General features: G+C 38.0%; 1 protein-coding gene across 8 annotated transcripts in view; it reads right to left on the reverse strand.

The window, feature by feature from the left end:
• The window catches only part of KIF13A (kinesin family member 13A), a 201,556-nt gene that overhangs the window by 107,037 nt on the left and 76,628 nt on the right, over positions 1-17,891 (reverse strand). For all 8 annotated transcript variants that reach the window (XM_045847011.1, XM_045847009.1, XM_045847010.1 and 5 more), the window contains exon 3: positions 8,529-8,541. In XM_045847011.1, coding sequence (XP_045702967.1) covers positions 8,529-8,541 — 13 coding nt within the window. The remainder of the gene's footprint in view (positions 1-8,528; positions 8,542-17,891) is intronic.

Raw genomic sequence — 17,891 nt, forward strand, 5'->3', positions numbered from 1 at the left:
AATAAACCAATAAACCTACATACATGTTTCCCTGAGTTTTGCAAGCCATTGGAGGGGTCTGGGGAAACCCAGATTTGAAGCAGTCAGTTGGAGGTCCAGGTAACCTAGGGACCCACTACTTACAATTAGTGGCTAAAGTGAGGACAATCTTGTGGGACTGAGCTCTTTACTTGTGGGGTCTGTGCCAACTCTGGGTAGTTAGTGTCAGAATTGAACTGACTTGTAGGACACCCAGTTGGTGTCCAAAGAGAACAGGAGCATTGCTTGGTGGAAAAACCCACACATTTGGTGTTAAAATTATTGTTGAGTAAAGAAACAGTTTTCCTCTAGCATCTATTTGTTTCTGTTCCTCACATATACCTTGATTACCATCCCACATTTCTTTCTTTTGAAACTTGATACATACTTGTAGCCCTCTTCAAGCTCCACTTTAAGCTATAAAGCCTTCCTCCTCTGAAGTCACAAAGTACTGAAACAATGAATAATGAGGTTTATCATAATTTATTTTCCATTAGTGTTGTATATATTTAATGTTCCTGACACATTTTGAATTCTAGAGAGCAAGAACTGCTTGAACCCCACAAACTCCTCATACAATAGTTTTCACAAATGCTCTCAATTAATATTTGTCTAATTAATGACATTTGAATGGACAGTAAAAACCATTCCTAGGAAAAATGCACAGCAGAATGGCTATGGTGCCATTTTGTCCATGCAGCTGCAACATGCACAGACCCAGATATATAGGCAGAAAGGTAGATGTAGAGGCAACAGTGGAACAGGTGCATTTAACTGGGTAGGGATACAGGCAAAAGCTCTGGAGGATGCTGAAAAACGTCCCATACTCAGCCATGTGTTGGTCTGAAACAGTGCTGCCCAACAGACATATAATAACCAAGTTCGTTAAAATGTTTTTGTAAACACATTTAAAAATTATTTTACTAATATATTTTATTTAACTCAACATAGCCAAAATATTTATCTTTGATGCCTGGTGTGTATTTTATACTTACAACACATTTCACTTCAGACCAGCCACATGCCACAAGCTCAAAAGCTTCCTGTGGCTGGATGACCGCTGTCCTGACCAGCGTGGATCTAGAACTCATCACTTTTGAGGCCAACTTAGCTTTTAGAAATTCACCAAGCAAAGCAAAGGGGCCATAGCAAATGATGGCAGTCACAGCTTGTAAAACAAATCTGAATGAAACTACACTTCAGAAGACACAAGCTGTACATAATAAGATCTTCCCCTTCTTTTTTTTTTCTGAGTCACTTTTATAAAGCCAAGTTTATGGTACATCGATATGCTTTTTTAAAGGATGTTGCCTTAAAAAAAAACAGATACACAAACAAATGAAACAAAACTAAGAGCCCAGAGATAAATGCACGGGCAAATAATTTTTGATAAAGGACCCAAAAACATGAAACAGAGAAAAGAAAGCCTCATGCAAAAAAAATAAAACTACACAGTTATGTGTCACCATACATGCAAATTAACTAAGAATGGATCAAAGACCTAAACATAACACCTGGAACAACAAAATACATAGAAGAAAACATAGGTACCAAAATTATATACCTCGGTCTTGGAGAGGATTTTATGAATTTGACCTTGAAACAAGGGAAGTAAAAGAAAAATTAATAGGAACCCTAGCTGGTGTGGCTCAGTGGACTAAGCACCAGCCTGCGAACCAAAGGGTCGCTGGTTCTATTCCCAGTCAGGGCACATGTCTGGGTTGCAGCCTAGGTCCCCAGTAGGCAACCATACATTGTTGTTTCTCTCCCTCTCTTTCTCCCTCCTTTCCCTTCTGTCTAAAAATAAAATAAATAAAATCTTAAAAAAATAAAAATTAATAAATGGGACTATATCAAACTAAAAAGTTTCTGCACAGCAAAAGAAACCATCAATAAAACAAAAAGGCAACCAACTGAATGGGAGACAATATTTGCAAACAACTCCAATAAGGGGTCAATATCCAAAATATATAAAGAACTCATACAACTAAACAACAACAAAATGTAATTAAAAAATGGACAGAAGTTGAACAGACACTTCTCCCAGGAAGACATATAAATAGCCAACAGATAGATGAAAAGATGCCAACTTCAATAGCTATTAGGGAAACACAAATCAAAACCACAATGAGATATGACCTCACATCTACTAGAATGGTTATCATCAGAAAAACAAGTAGTAACAAGTGTTGGAGAGGTTGTGGAGAAAAAGCAACCCTCATACACTGCTGGTAGGAATGTAAATTGGCATAGTCACTATGGAAAATAGTGTCAAGGTTTCTCAAAAAATTAAGAATAGAGTTATCACATGACCCAGCAATCCTTCTTCTGGATACCAACCTGAAAAGTTTGAAAATAACTTTTTGTAAAGAGATATGTACCACTATGTTCACTGCAGCATTATTCACAGCAGCCAAGACATCGAAACAACCAAAGTGTCCTCTGATAGATGACTGGATAAAGAAGATGCGGTACACACATGTGTATATACAGTGGAAAACTACTCAGCTATAAGAAAAGGTAAAATACTGCCATTTGTGACAACATGGATGAATCTTGAAAATATCATGCTAAGCAAAATTAGTCAGATGGAAAAAGTCAAGAACCATATTTCACTCATGTGGAATATAAAACTGAAAGTAACAAATGAACAAACAAGACAAGACAAAACAAAAGCTCATAGACACAGACAAGAGAATGGTGGTTACCAGAGGGAAGGAGGGAGGGGGAGTAGAAAAGGATAAAGGGTGAGGGGTCAAATATATGGACATGGAAGGAGACTTGATTTTGGGTGGTGAACACGCAATGCAATATACAGATGATGTATTATAGAACTGTATACTTGAAACCTATATAATTTCATTAACCAAAGTCGCACTAAGAAATGTAATAAAAATGTTTAAATGATACTAAGTTCAAAAAGCAATAACTTTATTTTGCTGTAATGTCATTTTCTTCTGTTCATGATTTTGAGGGATTAAACACCTTAATGTTTGGTAGTGCCTAGCCTCACTTGTAAATAAAATAAACAAAACATTAAAAGCAAATTTAATTAACAAGGTCAAATTGTTCAAATAAATCATGCATTGAGATATATTAAAGTTAATGATCATGAAAATAAATGGGCAACTAAGTAAAAACTGATATAATCCTAAACAAAGTGATTTTGCAGATATTTATATTTTGGGCAAACTCTTCCTTACTTACTCTTTCCCCTATCTTTGCCCCACAAAACCCACCAAGCAGAAAAATGACCTTACAACCATGTGGTGCAACAGAAAGTATTCACGACTGTACCACATTGGCACTCAGAAAAACTAGGGCTGGAGCCAACCTCTCCTACTGGCTGATCTTGGTCAATTTATTCCTTAAGCTTCAATCTCCTTGGTCTTATGTAACAGGGTTAGAATGGTCTGAGCTGAGAAATGTCCAGCTCTGTAGTGTTCACTTCACACACAGAAGGTGCTCAATAAACACTGAGGGAGGGAAGAAAGAAACAGAAAAAGGAGGAAGAATTTATTTGTTGTCCTCTACCTGTGTTGAATGTGGCTACTCAGAAAGGCAAGAAATTTGTGCCAGATGTGACAAAAGCATGAAAAGTGAAGAGTCCTAGAATGTTCTGGGCATTCTGGCTGCCATCTGGGAGACTAGGAACTGGGTTTCTGAAGGCAAAGCTATTATGACCAAGGACATTTGCCTGTTCTCTCCCACAGAGTACATGAAACAGCATAGTTAGACAGTGCTTCTCCACACATCTTTTCCCTCTATACTACCTCCTACCAAAATCCAAAGGTTATGAGAAGGTAGCTAAACTAACAAGCAATTTCCCCCTCCTCTACTTGCAATATCTCTAAGACAAAAAGCTTGGACTTAAAACTATAGTCACACTGGTAAAGAAAAACACACCCATAGCAACTCTGAAAATTATGAGACAAAGGCTCTTAGTATTTTTTTCCTTCTAAACTAAAGAGGCATAGAAAAGGTGTCTCCATGTTTCTCAAAAAGCTACTTTTTTTTTAAAAAAAAGGGGGGAACTAGAACACACTCTGTAACATTACATAATATGCTACTGTGGGAGAATTAAAAAGCATGCAGTTGGCCTACACTGAAATAAATGTTTCTCTGCTTAGGAGTACAAATTTACAAAAAGTAACACCAAAAAGAACATCCAAATATATAGTATAAGACAATGTATAAACAAGAATTTACCTGACCTTTCTAGGGCAGAGACTACAAACCTTATTGGGCATCTATATCAAATGCTTTGCCAGCAATTCCAATTCAACCCACCCTAAAATTGAACCCATCAGTGTCTCCCTGCAACAAACCAGCTCTTTCTTCTTTAGTTCCTGATGAATTTTCAGTCACTTAGAGTCAAACTTCAGTCATATCTTACTCCTTGTGCTGTATTTTCTTCTCCTACACGCTGTCAGCATCCGAGTCCTAGATACTTTATTTCTGCAATGTTTTGATAATTCTTCCCGTGGCACCGCTCCAGTGCAGGCCCCAGTGACCGCTTTTCTGGCACATTTTACTGAATACCATCTCCATCCTTCCCACTGACCAAATCAAACTCATTCTGTGCTCTGCTTTCAGATTAACCTTCTGAAAGGGAGCCTCAACTGCGCCACTGCTTTGTTCAAAATAGGCTTTTGAGAAATTGAAGGTATCAAGGCCCAACCCTGGCATCATGTCTTTCACAGCTTGACAGCTCACACAATATTCCAGTGAGGGACGCACCAGGCTGTGCACCCATTCCCTTACTGAAGAAAATCTCGGTTGCTTCCGGTCTGGAGCAATTAGGAATGAAGCTGCCACAAACACAAACCTGCAGGTCTGTGTGTGGACAGCCATCATTTGTGCACATTCCTAGCAGCGAGATCGCTCAGTCAAGTGATAATATGCTTAGCATTGTGAGAAATGTCAAAACTGTGTTCCAAAGTGGCTACGCTACTTTTCAGTATCACCAGCAAGAAACAAGCACTTGTGTACTTCACATCCTCGTCAGCTTTGGTGGTATCAGATTTTTGGATTTTAGTCACTCTAACAGGTATGGAGTAAAATCTCGTTGTTGTAATGTGCAGTTCCTTAACGACATGTGATGTTGAATGCTTTCATGTGTGCATTCGCCATTTGTATATCTTCTTTGGTGAGGTTGCTGTTCAGGTCTTTTTCCTACTTTTTAATTTGATAGTTTGCTTTCTTACTGTTGAGTTTTAAGAGTTTTTTCTATGTTTTGGGTAACACTCCTTTATCAGATATGTTTTACAAACATTTTCACCAAGTCTGTGGCTTTCTTTTCATTCTCTTAGAAGTGCCTTTGTACAGCAAACATTTTTAGTTTTAACAAAATCCCACTAATCAAGTTTAAGCTTATGGATCATGCTTTTCATGTTGTATCTAAAAGTGATCACCTACCCTCAAATCTCCTAGATTTCTCCTAGAAGTTTCTCTAAACTTCTAGAAGTTTATGGTTTTGTATTTTATGTTTAGGTCTATGATCCTCTTTCAGTTAATTTTTATGAAGGGTATAAGGTAGTATCTAGACTGATTTCTGTACATGTGGATGTCCAGTTGTTCTGCTACCAATGGTCTCTTTGTACTTCATTTTAATATTCTCTGGTAACCTATCTTCTATAGGTATTTAATTCTCTCTTTAGCTGGATTTATTTTGTTGCTAAACCCTAACACTAAGATTTTTATTTTGGTTTGGGGTTTGTCAGGGTGAGAATTTCTATTGGTTTATTTTCCAAATCTGTTTTGTCACTTTTTATAATCTCCAGTTCTCTCCAACAGTTTAAAATCTTATATTTTACCTATTTGAATATAATAAGCATACTCATGTTAGAATTCATGCTTAACAATTTAAACATCTCTGGGTCTATTTCTACTTAATATTTCCTCTGGTTCTTGTGCACACTGCCTTATCTTGTCATGCACCGCTTTATTTTTGTGTGCTGGACGCTGTATTTTTAAAACCATCTGTGGAGTCACTAGAGACTTAGGGCTGGCTACATTTGCTTCTACCAAGTGCTTATGGGCACCTGCATTCTAGGATCACTTTGATCCAATTTTAATACCCGAGAGCTCCTCGATCACACAAAGATCTTGAACCACAGGGCAACACGTGTAAGGACTGGTTTGCTTTTGTTCCACCTTTATACCCCAACCAAGGCGGGGTCTCAATCCACTTTGTCAGCCCAAAGTATAAGGAGTTTACCAAGCACTGCAACTCTGACAGACCCTGAACTCCAACATATCTGTCCTACAGGTCTGCTAGGCCCTGCAAGGCTGTCGTCAGAAACTCTGCTCTGCCTTTTAGCTGCTTTTATCTGACATGCATGCACCCAAACACCAAGTTAACCTCTAAGTTTCTACCTTCTCTTGGGTCTTGATCTGGTAATACTTCACTAAGCTGGTATTTCTCCAGTGCCTTCAAATTTAGGGTTTCAATATTCTCTCAAGTCTTGGCTGTCCTCAGGTATGCGGAAGTCCAAACAGGACCCTGCATCCGATGAATTTCACAAATATTTTACTCCTTGTAGCCCTTAACACAACTGATGTTATATTATTATCTTGTGCATATGCTCTCTAGCCCACCCCCATTAGAATGCTAGGGTCAGGTCTGATTCATGCAGCACTTGTCTCCTGCCCAGAATAATTATTTGTTAAATTGAATCAACAGTCTAGTCTGATACTTTTGCTAATTATTCATGCCAAAGCCTCATTGTTTTAAATCAATAAAATTTTTTCTTATATATCATCAAAAGTAACTTTCCCTTTTCTATTTGCTTTCAATCTTTACAGCTTCTGCAAAAAAAGACCTTATATAGTGTAGTATCTTTTTAAATAATTATGTCTATTGTGTCACTTATTTGATTTCAAAATGATTTTTATAATTTACAGATATTCTTGATGGCATACACACACACACACACACAAATGTATAAATGTGATAACCTAACATTCATTTTATTTTGAAAATTTCATTACACTTCTTAGAAATGATCAATGGGACACCTAATGAAATCACTAAGCTATATTCACTGGTAGAAAGGAATCAGAACATTTCTATGCATACAGAATTTGTGATCTTTTAAAAATTTGTTTTTGTGCCTCTTTTCATTTCAGTGTTTCTCCTTCACTAAGTAGCCATATATGGAATTGCTTAGGATTCCATTGCCTTTTTCTGTGGGGAAAGAATTAAATATATCACAAAGTTGACAGTCTATTCAGAAACCTCTAGGAACCGACAGCAAGGGAAAGAAGAGCTACCAAGGGAAATGCACATCTTCCTGAGTAACAGACACACTTTTTTGGCTGCAAATTTTGGGGGCTATATCCACATCAGTAATTCCTCAAAGACAATTTCCTGATCTCCTTCATCTCCCAAACTTGGCCAGGATGCCAGTGCTTATACCTCTGTAACAGCATATATTTCCTCCTTCTTAACAGATCTTACAGTATTTGTTTGGTATGTGCCTTCCTTGCTGGAGTTCAAACTCTTAGTGCCAAGGACAATTCCTATACTGCCTTCTATAAACATAAAGGATAGGACTTAGCTTTTTAGTAGGTTTCCATACGCCAATTTTCCCTCATAACGCCAGAGTCAAGTAAGCCTAACCTATTCTGGACCTCTTACCCTCACCCAACGTATCTAAGATTTTGACCATATAACATGTGTGGGTGTAGCCTGTCTTAATCACACCTTAGAAACAAAAGCTATTACCACCATGATTGGTCAGGGGCTAGTCGAATTTCTTCTTCCTTCTGGCACTAAGTGTTCCTTTGATACCAAATAAAATGCTCACTGGTAACAAAATCAGCCTTCAATTATTCATTCAGGAGTTGGTCATTCGGACACCCTGCTTCTCCTATTTTCCCCACCTACTCTCTAACTTTTGGGCTTCTCACTGGTAAACATGCCATCACAGGCTGGCCAGAGCAAGGGGGAATGACCCCAGTTGGTAGACTTTGTGATTGGCTAGAAATTCTAGTGGAGCACATAGAGTTGGTGGATAGTTGAAACTCTATGTAAAAGTTTTCAGAATTTTTCTGATATCAACTATTTTAAGGAAGACACAGAAAAGATAATTGGTCCAGTTAATAATCAGTTACACACAATCATCCTAGATGTTACTATTTCATCCTTCCATTTTCTAGGTGGTGATACACTATATAGTCCCAGCTCCTCCATTTACCTAACTGTGAATTGGGACATCCTGCTGAGCCTCATTTCATCATCAATAAAATAGGAACAGAAACCTGATAGGACCAGAGCATTAATACCAAGAATAAAATGTATGAAACTGGTTTGTAAATGTAGAGGAGCAGACTAATTTTATATCATTACCAACATTAACTGTTTGTTTACAGTTTCACTTTATATTAGAAAGCAGATTTTTCGTTTCACAGAGAAAGGTGCTCCACATTCATAATTATAATGGATAAAATCCTGGGTTTTTACACACTTAGCCAGTATGCATGTCAAATTCCATAACAGTGCTTACCTTGGGAGGTTTCCTTAATGATGGAAATGAAAAATTTCAGTTGCAGAAGTAGAGAGGGTTGTCAACACAGCAGCCACATCAGAAGGTAACAATGAAAGAGAAAAAACATAAGAGAAACTCAGCATCCTGATAACATGATCTAAAAGATATTGTAACTTCAAAAAAAATCAACACCAAATTCACTTTACTGCTTGAAGTGATAAACCCTTACTGTTTGCTCAAAAATATAGCACAGGCATAATGAATTTCTTTCCTGGTTGAACAGAACAGATCCAGTCATTCAGAGCTATTTTCAATGATTCTAAAAGATGCCAACAGAAGAGCATCAAGATAAAGAAAGATGCTGCAATCATAGTGCATACGGTCAAATACTTTTAAATCAATATTCATATTTAAAGTTTTTAAAAGTTGGTATTAAAATGTATGTACAAGGAGGGACTCCAAAAATCCCAGAATTATCTTCTGGAGGAAGAGCTCTTTGTAGTACAGGCTTCTCCCACTAGGTGAGTATTCTAGGAGCCCATCTGTATCAGTATAACAGCCAGCATTCTTGTGAGAGGATGTGTTTGGCTTCAGTGAATTTTTTTGACGACTCTTTCAAAGCATTTGCTCATTTCATGGTGGGTGATTTATGAATGCACCTGCCCACATCATGCTGAGTGTTCAGCAATTTTTGAGGCCCCCGTGTCTCACCTACCCTATTCACCTGATCTCACTGCAAGTGACTTTTTTTTTTGTTTCCCCAGATGAAAAAAGTCCTCAAAGGGAAATGTTTTGCTGTGGAAGAGGTGAAACAAAAAAATGGCAAAAGCACTAAAAGACATCAAAATCAACCAGTTCAAAACCTGTTTTGAGCAGTGGAAAAAAAGTGTCTATAGGTGTATTGCATCATATGGAGAGTACTTTGAAGGTGACTGAAGTTTAAACATGTAAGAATAAACACAGTTTTTTATAAATAAATTCTGGGTGTTTTGGGTCCCCCCTAGTATATTTCTTCTTATAAGTATTCCAATTTATAGGGAATTTTCCCATTTAAAAACCATATTTCAACTCAGAACAGAAATTTAAAAGCAAATTACATCTTTCCCCATCACCAACTACTCATATACTTTAAGTTTTGCATGTTTACACCTCAAAAATGACTAAAATTGCATCTGAAGAAAACTGTAAAAAGGAAATCATTTTGAAAGTAACAAACCATTAGGCTGACTTGCTTTGTAAATGTTTTCCTTGAGTACAAAATTAAGGTGGACTATATATTTATAGTATGTGATCCTATGACAGTTCTTGGCCTTCCTGATCTGGTCATTCTCAATGAACCTCCAATATCATCAATTCATAAACCATAAAGTTGTTGTTAGATCAGTAAGGGAATTATTCCCTATGGCTTTAAGCCTTCTTTACAGGGAAAGGAAATCATGAGGCAAGAAAATGGACTTTCCAGGGTGGAGGGTTTGAAAATCCAAGGGTCCAGGCACAAAGAGCATGGTGCCCTTTCTCCTTCACCAAGCCCAGCAGAGAGCTCTGAGACCACCAGGAAAACCCAGAACCCAGCAGCCAGGAAAGACTGTCCATGGATTCCACAGTCAGTCAGGTAGGCAATGCTAAACTTTTAAATCTAAGAAACCATGATGTTTCTACAGTGATGAAATCAAAAAGTCATCTTCTTGAAATTCTATGAATTAGTGAACAAAAATAAGCCCTTATATCATTATCTTGGACAGTTAGGCATAATGAGAATGTGATTTTTTTCTTTAGGTTTCAGAGGGGAATTCTGTCTAGAGAAACTGATATCTCTGGCTGCTTCCAAAGCAAGTCTCCAGATTCTGTGTCTACCCTTTAAAACAAGATAAACATTTATAGTCGTTATAATAAAAATGTGCAAGTGTTTTTAATTCTAAGAAAGCAGTGGATCTCTGCTCTGTGCCTAAAGCTTGAGGTTTCTGCCAAGAAAATTTCCTTAAGTGGAACACTGGTCTGGAAGGCATCTGTTCTGAGCAGGTATTACAATATTTAACTAAGCCTTCTCTAATTTTCTTATTTATTTTTAAAAAGCCATTTAAATCAGTACTTTATTGAATAAAGGAAAGGAAAGGCACTTGGTTTACAATAAGGCACTCATATGAAAAGCATGGACCAAGCTTATGAAATACAACTTTCATATTTAGGATATGATGAACCAAGTAACCTAACGGGGGCAGAGCATGCTAACAGGAACCCCAGGGATCTCTCCAGAGTTCTCCTGTGCTTCCTTTATGCCACAATGAGCATCACCAGCATCAATGAACAAGTGCTGGTTTGTCGCCAGTAGTACTTTTACCTCCTTAGCTGTCCAGTAATAAAGTTATCCCTTCTTCATTGACATTCCAATATGGTTTCCTTTATTCTTATTAGGAAACCTCCTACTTCACCATTTTAAGCACTTAAAAAGTGTATCCCTCTCACTTGGGAAAATATGGGAATGCCAATGTAATTCTACTACCCTCTTTTGTTGTTCTGTTTGTTAAGAATAAATGTACAGTAGGGAGGGTTGGATGGGTGGGCTGGAATGGGAGTAAATGGGATAAAACTGTACTTGAACAATGATTAAAAGAAAAAAAAAGAAAAAAAGAATAAATGTACACTGGGCAGCAGAGGAAGAGGAGAAGCCACTAACTTCATCTGTCGCTACCCAATTACTAGTTATTTAGTTTAGAACAAGGATCCTTACTATACAAGGCAAGAAGTCATCACAACACTACCTCCTTAATTGCTAAACCCTTATGAGTTAGGTTGCTTATGAGTTAGGTCACACAAACAACCAAATCATTCTAATTCAGGACTGTAGTTTAGTGCCCCAACCTCCAGAGGTTTGATAGTATTCTTTGGTAGTTGTGAAGAAAAAAACTTTCCAATATGAGTAATACTGATGCTATAACCAAATACAGTATGTGATCCTTTGGAAAAAATCTGTGATATTACAATGTAAAGATAAAAGTTTCATACACATATGAAAAAGGATGAATATAAACATCTATCAGAAGCATAATCAATATTAAATATATATATTTAATTATGGCCTTTAGTTGATTATATCAATAAAGTTTTATCAACAAAGAGTTCTGTCCTACTCTCAGTCAGGTCCAGCCTATTGCTGAGATACCTATATGACTCAATCATAGAAAGAGGTACTACCCCTGACTAAGCAAACATCCAGTGAACTATAAAAAACATCCCTTTAAACAGACTGAACTGACCTCAGGCATGGGCTTTTTAGAAAGCAGAGAATTCCACTGACTCTTGGCTAAAGGCCTGTGTACTCCTGACCACTCTCTTCTACCCACCTTCTCATTTATCCTCATAAAAAGCCCTTGTTTTTAATTTTGCAAACCTCTATAAGTTATCAGGAGAAAGAGAGAGAGAGAGTATATATGTGTGTATTCTAAAGAAATAAACTGAACACAATTTGACATTTCAGAATCTAGCAAGGTAATAATGTTTTTTTTAATTGAACAATCTTTTTTTATTTTAATCGTTGTTCAAGTACAGTTTTACGTCCTTTACTCCCATCCCAGCCCACTCACCCAGCCCTCCCTGCCTCCCTCTCATTTCCACCCTCCCTAGTTTTTGTTCATGTGTCCTTTATATTTGTTCCTGTAAACCCTTCCCCCTTTCCCCTGAAGGTAATAATGTTTCTAGGTCCCAGGATTTGAAGATAAAAATAGGAGATACTGTTCTGTACTAATAGTATAGTACCTCTACTTCGCAAAAACTGATGCTTCTTCCCTTCCTCTCAGGACAAGGAAGTCAATTATCTCTTCGAGTCACCCATACCATGCACATTCACCTCCAACTCATGTAATTTACATGCCTTTCTCCCACTTTTGTCTCCCTGCTCTGCCTCATCAAATTTTCTCTAAGACCCAGCTCAAGGCTCCATTTTCTCAGTTCTTTACCAAATGTTACAGGCCACTCTGACCTTCACCCCTCTGATACTCCAATATTCCTATGGTCGACAAAACAGCTTAGCACTCACTGACACACAAAGGTAGTAAATTCTGTCTGTACATGAGTACTTTTATCTGCATGGTATTTGAATCTCATGTATCCTTAAGATTTAAATCCCATGCAAGCAAAAGCTATCCCACATGCGAATTTCAGAATCTCTATCCCCAATCTCACATATTCATGTAGGACTGAGAACATTGAAAGAACTGAAAAATGATTTTTTTACATTAGAGAGTTAGAAATAATCCAGATGTGAGGATTTACGTTGATCACCACCTCAATCCCATGATCCCACAATGTTGTGACAAGATTGCTTATAATAAATAGCAGTGAAGACCTAGAAATTGTTAAAAATTGTAGACTATTTCCAAAGGCTTGCTTAAAAATAATTATTTCTCTAGACCAGCATTTCATACAGATAAGTTCAATGGGTGTTAACAAAGGTCAAACCCTCAAAAGTTTCTGAAGTCCACTAAGTTCAGGAACTCATATTTAGTGTCATGAGGCTAGAGAATGTGCGCACACACACACACACACACACACACACAAGACTATAAAAGATAAGTTGAACCTATATTGGGCAAGGTCTTAAAAAGAGAGTTGGCACTTAATTTAGTAGGTAGTACAGGCCTGGAAAGCTTAATAGGAGAGTGAAATAAAGAAAGTAGTATAAACAGTATATGACAACAACCCTGCATAGCAGGAGTTTTTTTCCCACATTTCACACTGAAAGATTTCTGGGTCAAGGAGTCTTCTGTCCATTATTTATAGCCTATTAAATACAGTTAGCCATTTAGAATTTAGATGGCCAAAGAGCTCAATGTGCACAACCCTAATACCAGTCTGTGTTTCAAGAGACATGAATGATCAGTGTCTTATTCTAAACACAAATATAGTTTCCATGTGTTAACTATCTTATTAATGATTGTTGGAAAATGCCATAACCTATATCTGAAAGATACATAGCAAACTGACCTGTAACTCCTGAATATTATGGATATGACTTTTATTTAGCCTTTGATGATCACTTTCAGCTTGGTCACTAAATCCTGGGTCACTAAATGGTCCAAGATCTCTGTTGACCAGCAAGTATTTACTGAGTATGGATTCCCACACTGCATGTTGTAGGTGCTTTGTGGAATATTTTACAGAAATGGGGCATAGTCTCTGACCTCAAGAAGCTTGATACCTTGTGAGAGAAACAGGCACACACAGGAACAGACAGTGATAAGTGTCACGGCACAAACAGCAACAAAGACATATTATGACAACAAATATTTAACACCTACTGTGCGCTATTTTGTCAAGCTACAAATATAAATTAAACATGCTGCCTTTCAGACAACACAAAACTGAACTTGTACACACATACTACAGTACAATGTGATATACACAGCAGCAACCCCAAAAGAAGGCAAGACCAAGAGGGAAAGAGGGCAGGTATTTTCTTTCTGAGCAGAAACCTCCTGAGCAGGATCTAGAAGGTGAACAGTCACCAAGCTGAAAAGGCAAAGACATGGTGTTCCAGGAGCAGGAACTGTGTGTGCCAAAAGCACCGATGTACCCAGCCCACTTAGGACTGGAGAGTCGTAGGACTGTTCTGTCACTGAGCTCCTAGAAAAGAGATGGTGGGACAGAGGATGACACAGGGCTGGGGTTTTGTCAGACAGGTGGGTATAAAATTCCAGTTTCAATCAGCATTAATTAACTGTAGTTTGAAGATGAGTTTATATACTTGTGTACCAAGTTAAGGTATCGATATATTTAAAACATATAACAAGCACTTCTATAAATTACAATGAGTAGAAGGAATCATACATGCATTGAAAAGCCTTTGAAACCTATCACAAGAAGAATGTTAATGACCAAAATATTAAATGCTTATGGGAAGCTACAGCAAAATTTTCTGGACATGTGAAGAAGCTGATTCATTCAAGGGAAGTACTGCCAATCAGAACAGACCTTAACATCAACATATCTGATTTGCTTTGAAAAGTATGTCTTCTAGACTCCACTAGGTTTAAAATATATGCTTAATGTCATTTTAAAATTGTGTTTCTCCTAATCCCCTACTTCCTATACGACTCTGATCTTGCCACCTGTGAATTGTGCTAACTGGTGCTTTTCAACAACACAGGCCCCATGGCTGGCAAGAGGCTGCTATGGGTCAATGGGAAGACCCGATAGGGCATGGGTTGGGGAGAAAAAGAAGCAAAGTCAGGAGGAGGATTACAGACTAGGTGAAAACAGCAAGGTAAGAATCTCATGGTCTAGATAAAGTTAAAAGGCAAAGATGCTGATTACAGTTGATGACTGGGATGTAATATTTCAGAAGCGGAATGTTTCCAGGCAGTAAACTCTAACCTAGTCACAGCAGTATGTTTGTAAATGGAATGAACAATCATTAATAACTAACACTTAATGGAGTTCTAACCATGTTTCAGGTATGTTTCTGTTAGTTCTACCTGATTTCATGGATTTAAAATATTTGATAACCCTACAAGGCTCTCTCTACTATCATTTTTTTCAGGTGAAAAATACTGAGATACAAGGTACAGGGATTTTATGACTTGCTTAAAGTCACAGTTAACTGGCAGCAGCATCACAATTCAAGCCCCAGCAGTCTGGCTATAGCGTCCCCTCACTCTGAACAGCTATAGCATATTGCCTCTCGAGTCTACAAGAGTTTAATGAAAGCTCTTTAAGCCAGGGCTAGGATGCTGGAGACAATGTGGATGCCTAATAACATGGATCATCCATGTCCACATGGGTCATCCATGTGGTTAATGGCATCAACTAATCCTCTCTGTGGCAAGGTCCCTCATGAATGTGTAAGAGAATCTCAAAGGAGGAATGTCTTTTACATAAAAGAAAGGGATGTGGTAGCAGTGTGGAGTTAGCAGAAGGCTGTAAACTCCCATGGAAATTGATCACCACTGGAGAGAACTGTGAATAAAGCCACAAAATGTGCATGTAGTGTTTTGGGAGTAAATCTTAGGCATGAAACAGCTAAAACAAAGCTGGAGAGTAGAAGGTAGGTTCATGAAGCAGCAGGCAAAAAGAGGTAACCAAAAACATTAAGGTAGAAATAATAGACAGCAACCACAGTGCAGACAGCACTCCGTGCCACACTGACTTTGACTCTTTCCAGAAGCAATTACCCTGGAAGGCTGGCGCAGCAAGAATAACATGGCCAGATCTGTTTGAGGGAGGATGTGATTGAGGCCATACCACCTACAGAGTGAGCAGTGAGAGATGTCCTACGACCCTCTACTTGGCACCCCCCACAGCCAAGTAGTGGTGCCAACTTTCATGGTGTGTAAGTTGGCACCACTGCAAAGGCAAGAGAAAAAATAGGATGGAAAGGAGAAAACAAAAAGATGATTTGCAGGCAGAATCTGTAAGACTTGTTGGCTAATGAGTCACTCACCTGACCTCCCCACTACATCTATAAGGTGGAAACACAGCTGTAGGGTTGTGGGATGACTTTATGTGGTACTTCTGCCACAGACATTGAGATGAGATGAATGAAGGGGAAAACAGCTTCAATTATTTTAATATTTAATCTGTTGTTGAGTTTAAAATTTTAATTCCAAATACATTTACAATAAAACACTAATAGGCCCAAAATTCATTTAAAGAAAACTGCTTTTTAAAAAAATTTTCATTCCACTTAACCTGCTCTTATTTTCAATAAAAGTCAAAATGAAAACTACACTAGTTTGTACTTGTGGAAAGATGTGTGGTTTGATTTTTGGTATATTTGGACTACATCCTTCTGGAATAACTAAATTTGGCTGCAATTTCTATAACAAGTAATTAGATTTGGAGCCAAACAACTCTAGCTCTGCCACCATTTAACTGTGTTGATCTTGGGCAATTTTATTTAACCCCTCTGAGCTTCAGTTTCTCTGTCTATGAAACTGGGGTAGAAGAGCACTCCTTCAGGACACTTGAAGAATTGCATGCGATGGCAAGGGTAGCACTACACAGCAGTAGCACAGTTATTGCTCAATAAATGTCAGATGCTATTGTTATTATAACAAATAGCCCTCCTGGATAATACATGCAAAATGTCAACAGAGCTCAACTAAATCTAATGCAGTAAAAAGTTACTTGGAGTTAAAGAATGAGAGCACTTTTTTGGCAATAGAGGAAATTTATTTTCACAAAGACAAAGGAAACACAGTGTTCAAAATAGGTTCTTCAAATGAGGACAGCAGATGCTGACAACTGCAGGAGCACACTAATGGGTGCATGGATGGTCATTGTACTCTTAAAAAAAAGGTTAAGATGTTCAAAATGTTTTCAATGTTCAGAAATTACTTTTAGAGGAAGAAAATACTCCAGCACAAAAGTGAATGCACAATGTTCTGAGTCTTCAGTGTCCCTGCTGGGCAGGTAAGAATGACTGGTAGGGTCGGCAGCAGTAAGGACAGCCGGCAGCACTAGGGACTGGGAGGAGACCCCAGGCCTGAAAGGTGCCATTCAATGTGCCTCAGCCATGGCATACCTTAAAGGGGTGTATACTATTAAAATTTGGAGGGAAAAATGCTCACTGTGTTGTCAATGACACAGTGGTTTCAGGTGATGAGAGCACTTCTAAAACAAGGGTTCTCCCTTACCAAAAAAAACCACAAAAACACTTGTTAAGACATGTACAATAAAGGAAGGGAAAGAACAGAGAAAAAACTTGGAAATAACTTCTAAACATATATAAAGTTGGAAGCCTTTCAATAACTAAACTATGATACTAATGTTTTTAGCACAGAGGTAAGAGCAGGTGCATAACTGCAAACACCGGAGAGTACTTCATGTTGCTGATCACGGGTGACATCCGGTCCCATGTACTGCTACAGGGATATAATAAAATTCCTCTGACAGCGACAAAGTGGACACAGGAATGATTTAAATTATAAAGATAGACTTCATTCAAAAAGGGCCTAAATTTAAATGTTTGCCATTTCTTTTCTCAGTCTATAGTCTATCACTAGCTGAAGGACCCAGAAGCACTGTTGTAGTACCTGAAATGCCAGCAATAAAAGGTCAGGGGTCACCATGAGAAACGGAACCTAAGGGAGCGGACGGTTTTGGTTCCCTTTCCAAAAGTGACACCTAGAGTTTCCAACTGAGTACCAAAGAGCAGATTCACATTATCAATGTAAGATGTGCCCAAAAGACCAGGATAGGCATTGGCAGCTGACAGTTTCACCAATGAAGTGCACTGGAACAAACTGTGAGACAAGGTGATTTTTTTAAAAAAGCCACTCTGTTAGTCTTTGTCCAAAACACTTTTTGCAATAAAAATATATCAACTTTATAATAGAAGCAATAAACTTTTGAAATAAAGTGAATAAAAACAGCAAAGTCCGACAA

This window comes from Phyllostomus hastatus, unplaced genomic scaffold (assembly GCF_019186645.2).
Source record: "Phyllostomus hastatus isolate PE091 unplaced genomic scaffold, TTU_PhHast_1.1 phas_contig_524, whole genome shotgun sequence".
In the NCBI taxonomy this organism is placed as follows: domain Eukaryota; kingdom Metazoa; phylum Chordata; class Mammalia; order Chiroptera; family Phyllostomidae; genus Phyllostomus; species Phyllostomus hastatus.